This window comes from Myotis davidii, unplaced genomic scaffold, assembly GCF_000327345.1.
Source record: "Myotis davidii unplaced genomic scaffold, ASM32734v1 scaffold348, whole genome shotgun sequence".
NCBI classification, from domain to species: domain Eukaryota; kingdom Metazoa; phylum Chordata; class Mammalia; order Chiroptera; family Vespertilionidae; genus Myotis; species Myotis davidii.
Window position 1 is genome coordinate 635,549 of NW_006298965.1, and position 5,023 is coordinate 640,571.

Here is a 5,023-nt window from a genome sequence, read left to right on the forward strand (position 1 = left end):
TCCAGGAAACCCGTCAGGCCAAACCAGCCTGCCCCCACCTGTGCACCAGGCCTCTATACTCTATAGTAAAAGGGTAATATGCCTCCCAGCACCGGGATCAGTGGAGCCGCGAGGCCTCCCAGCACCAAGATCAGCATTACAGGGAGCAGAGCCCAAACCCCCTGATTGCCCTGTGGCTCTGTGTGTGACAGGGGGTGGGGCCACAACCTCCCTATCCGCCCTGCTCTGTGTGTGACAGGGGGCAGTGCCCCAACCCCCTGATTGGCCCTGCTCTGTGCATGACAGGGGGTGGTGCCCCAACCCCCTGATTGGCCCTGTTCTGTGCGTGATGAGGTGGCGCCACAACCTCCCCACCGACCCTGCCTTGAGTGTGACAGGGGGCGGTGTCCCAACCCCGCAATCGGCCATACCCTGAGCGTGACTGAAGGTGGCATGACAACCTCCTGATCCACCCTGCTCTGTGCATGACAGGGGGTGGTGCCCCAACTCCCCAGTAAGCCCTGTTCTGAGGCCAACCAGGGGCTGCACCTAGGGATTGGGTCTGCCCTCTGCCACCCGGGAGCAGGCCTAAGCCAGCAGGTCATTATCTCCCGAGGGATCCCAGACTGCGAGAGGGCACAGGCTGGGCTGAGGGATCCTCCCTCCCCCCGAGTGCACAAATTTTTGTGCACCGGGCCTCTAGTTGTTCTATAAAATTATTATCACCTATAAAAATGCTGTAAGTCAATGATCCTTTAGGATTTAGTTCCAGGACAAATCTTGTTGACTTTGGGGTAAGGGCACACTCTTTAGGTCACCAATACTGAGTCGCTTATGATCTTCCTAAATGTCAGAAAATTCAGAGACAAATCTGATGCCCCATCAAAGATGTTACACATATATATTTTTCCTTCTTTGTTGGTCCTAATTTACTATTTTTGTTTTATTTCCTTGACTTTGTACTTCTGGCTGTTCTTCATGTCATTTTGAAAATAAAGACGGGTCTAATGAAGGTTCATAGAAAAGAATGAAAATGATACAATAAGAGAAAAAGACATCACCTGTGACCAGATCAGCTTATGAAAAAGGGGGCGAGGTAAGCATACCCGAGTTCTTCAGCTCCTCTCGGCTGTACTGGTAGAGGAGGTCATACACGCCACCCAGGGAGCCAGAGGTGAAGTAGTGAGTCCCAAAGTTCTCAAAGATCCGGCTGTACAGGGCGTAGTTGTAGTCCAGAGGCAGTTGGTTAAGGGCTTTTAAAAAGACATTTGAAAGCTGCAGGTCTTTACTTTTCATTGTGAAGTTTAAGACTTTTATAACCATGTGGATCCTAATAAAACTGGAATCCTAAATGGAAGAGGAGAAAAGAGTGAAAAGGAAAGATGACTAAACACAATGAAAGCTTGTTGTTAGGTACCAAGCACTTAACTGTCATCTATTTAGCATTCGCTTCATTTCAATCTAATATGACAATTTTAACTCGCTATTGCATGTTCTCACGTGCAAAATTATAATTTTCACGTTATTGTCCAGTTCCTTTTCCTGAGACATAGAAAGCGCTAAACAAGATGAGATGATCTCAACGATGTACACTGTGTGATGACGCTTATGTTCCCTACCAAAGAGAGAGCTGTTCTCAGAAAAACAAATCTTTTTCTCTTGATCGTCAATCATGGCTGCATCCCTACTGAGTTTTTATTTAGAAAGCCTTGCCAGTGCAAATAATTGAAAAGGGATTATGCAACGAGTTTTCAACTGCAAGTTATGCAACTGAGACTCAAGTCCCAGCTTTGTCACTAACCAGGAAAAAGCTTTTAAATTCTCTACGCCTGTTACCCACGAAATGTCCTCTGGTGTGCAGATGAGGGCTGTGCCCTGTGACTTCACACCCTTCAGCTTAACATCAACCCAAATGCTATGATTCAAAATCACTAAGAGGCAAAATTAACCCAAATTATCTATATTCTCTCTCCTCCACTCAAAAGCAAAAATATTTGTTTGAAGGTTTTAAAAAAAATCATTTCTTGTTATGTCGGGTTGGTTTAGGATTAGGTGGTTAGTTATTATGCTCCAAACTTCATTCCATTAAATTGTTCTTCTACACAGCCACTGAGTTTTATAAGTGTATCCATGTAACTGCTCTTTTAAAACATTTTTATACACTTTATCTAATTTCTCAATTTACCAAATTATAGTGTTTGAGAAAAAAAACACACAGGAAGCAGAGTACATTTTAGCAAAAGAACTTCATAATAACCTTAAATTATTAAAGAGCCATCTTCCTGTGTGCTGTAATCATGGCACACAATGGCTGCTTCCACAGAAGGAAAACAATAATCCCAGGATTGAAAAGGAGTCACCATCCCCTTCCCCACTTCCCTTCTCTTTTCCTCCCTCCTCTCTACCTTCCTGCCTCCAGCGCTTTAGACCACAGAAGTGAACAAGGCCAAGGTCTTGCCCTTGTGGACCTTCCATTTTATAGGGGCATTAAGTCTATTTTTAAGTTGAAAACCTGATTTTTGTCATAGAACCCTGGCTTTTGAAAGTAGGAGGGGCATTTTGCTTTTACTAAGGGGCGTACTCACTCCCTGGAGATCTGTAATACCTGTTGAGATTTGGCCATTGAAATGAATGGCTCAAAACTTCCAGGCAGCAGTAAGAACTGAATTGTGGGAAATGGAAGTGAAACTGGTAATTCAGCTGAGCAGGAGCACCTCCGGGCGCTCCGCCTGTCAGTGCATTTGTCAGTCCTGGCGACTTGAATTGGCTGTCATAGGCCAAAAGGTTACGTGACGGTAAGTTATTAACCACAAATGATCCAGTTCAACATTCGGTGAGATCTTTTTTTGTAAAGCAAATGGGAAAAGCACTAACTCTTACTGAGAAAACTGGCATTTTGACTTTGAAACAGATTATAAGCCCAATTATGAAAGAGATGGCAGAAGAAACAGGAAACAGCACCCAACAGAAATGAATAAGAAAAAAATTCAAAATGGGAGGAAAGCAAGCTTAAATATCTCAGTGAGAACACTAAATGTAAGTTGGCCGAATTTCCCTAGCAAAAGCCTGACACCACCAGATTACATTCAAAAAGCAAAGTTCTGTGACATGTGGTTTGCAAGAAATACATACACTTAAACCAGTAAGACCAAGAACACAACCATAAACATAGCCAAACACATGCAAAAAGGAAGCATCATTATACATATGACCTCCATAATTTTTGAAGTGGGATAAAACACCATGAAAAAACACTAAAGCTATTTGAATATGAGTTTGAAATCCTACTGATTGGATATCAACCCCCGCCCCCTTCTCATCCCATGATTGCTGGAATTGGCATTAATTTTCAGGAAAGAATAAAAAGACCAGGAACCATTTTTTTTTTTTTTTTACCTTTTTGTGGGAAGCTTGAATGGCTTCCTTGAAAGCAGAATTTTGGGTGGAGGACTGACTGTGTGTTGAGGAATAAAAAATTGGCACATGAAGACCCCTGTCTTCTTTGTTCGAAGCTGAGCTTTTTTGATCTTTACTCTTTCCAATAGGAGTTAAATCTGTATAGAACTCTGTTTTCAAATCATCTTCTTTAATTTCCACCTGGAGAAAAGTCCATATGAAATATAACAGAATGTAGGAAATGCTGGAGCTACTTGTAAAGATCTAATGCAATGATCATTCATTTATGCATTCAATGAATCTTTACTGAGGACTCATTTTGCTAGAGAACACGGAATAATATTAGCTCCTGCCCGCAGGGAGTTGGTAGTTTAGCTAGGGAGAAAGACCATCACAAATACTTAATTCAATATATGAAGATTGTGCTGCCCAGGGAATTGTCACAAATAACTATAAAATCCAGAGAGATAATACCAGGAAAGTCTAGCTCACGGAAATGACTCAAGCTGAGATGTAATGGGTTAATATGCAAGGAGGACTATTTTCATTCTGCCTGTGAATTTGATGTAGCTTGCCATCTGATTTCAGATATCTTTCAGAATAGTAAGGCCTAGAAAAGGAGAGGGCAGGTCCTGTGTGATCCTGCTCTGGAATCATCCCCATCCCTGCTAGCCTGATTCAGTGTTGGGCATCAGCACTCTACTGGTCATGTCTACAAGGCAGAGGACAAATGATCAACTGGTTCTGCCTGGTGGGTGGTTATGAGTCTTCACTAGCTTGGTCTTAGAAGAAGAGAAAAATCTAGTGGAGCTGAGTTTTTAAATTAATTAATTAATTTGTTTACTTTTTATTGTTTAAAGTATTACACACGTCTCCTTTTCCCCTCCCCATTGTCTTCTCCCTGGCTGCTCCCATCCCCCAGCACATGGCCTCACCCGCAACTGTCTGTGTCCATGGGTTATGCTTATATGCCTGCATACAAGTCCTTTGGTTGATCACTAATGGAGCTAATTTTAAAAATAGCTAAATACTTGTTATGTTTATACCAGTAAGAAGAGAATAATAGATAAATTATAAAAAGGTTGCAAAGCAAATTGAAGAGTACTTGTTTATGTGAAAGATGCTTGTCTGGTTCACAATGGATAAATTTCTTCTTGCTTTAAAATATTCAGTATTCAAATACACTGTGAGGCAAACCATATGTCACAATTAAATAGCTTGCACAATTATTCGAGGAAAGATAAAATAACTCCACTGCAAAAAGTTCTTGCTCAACAGTAAAATATAGTCAAAAGTTCAATGTTACTTTCAGATATTGCATTGCACACCACTTAGCATTTAAAATGTCCAGGACTAAAGCTCTTAACGCTGAAGCAATGCAATCATATTTAGCTATAGTTGCTGACATTTCTGCACCATGCCTCTAAAAAACTTAGATTACAAATATTTTATTTCATGAACTAGCTCTCACACGAGAGATGTGTCAGCTTAAAGAAAAAGATGTTGTCATGTAAGGAAGGGGGTTTGGGTACCCTGGCAGAAGTTCAGAGAAAATCTGACCACACATTCATTAGCTTGGTGGGAGGGTAGGTAGGCTCACAGACAAGCAGTGCTGAGAAATGAGATAAAACTGGGAAACATCCAGGTC

General features: G+C 41.7%; 1 protein-coding gene across 1 annotated transcript in view; it reads right to left on the reverse strand.

Annotated features, from left to right (window-relative positions):
• Nucleotides 1–5,023, reverse strand: part of C6 (complement component 6) — a 44,343-nt gene that overhangs the window by 24,137 nt on the left and 15,183 nt on the right. The window contains exons 6-7 of the mRNA XM_006774552.2: nucleotides 3,376–3,576; nucleotides 1,086–1,326 (exon numbers count right to left, since the gene is read on the reverse strand). Of these exons, the coding sequence (XP_006774615.1) occupies nucleotides 1,086–1,326; nucleotides 3,376–3,576 (442 nt within the window). The remainder of the gene's footprint in view (nucleotides 1–1,085; nucleotides 1,327–3,375; nucleotides 3,577–5,023) is intronic.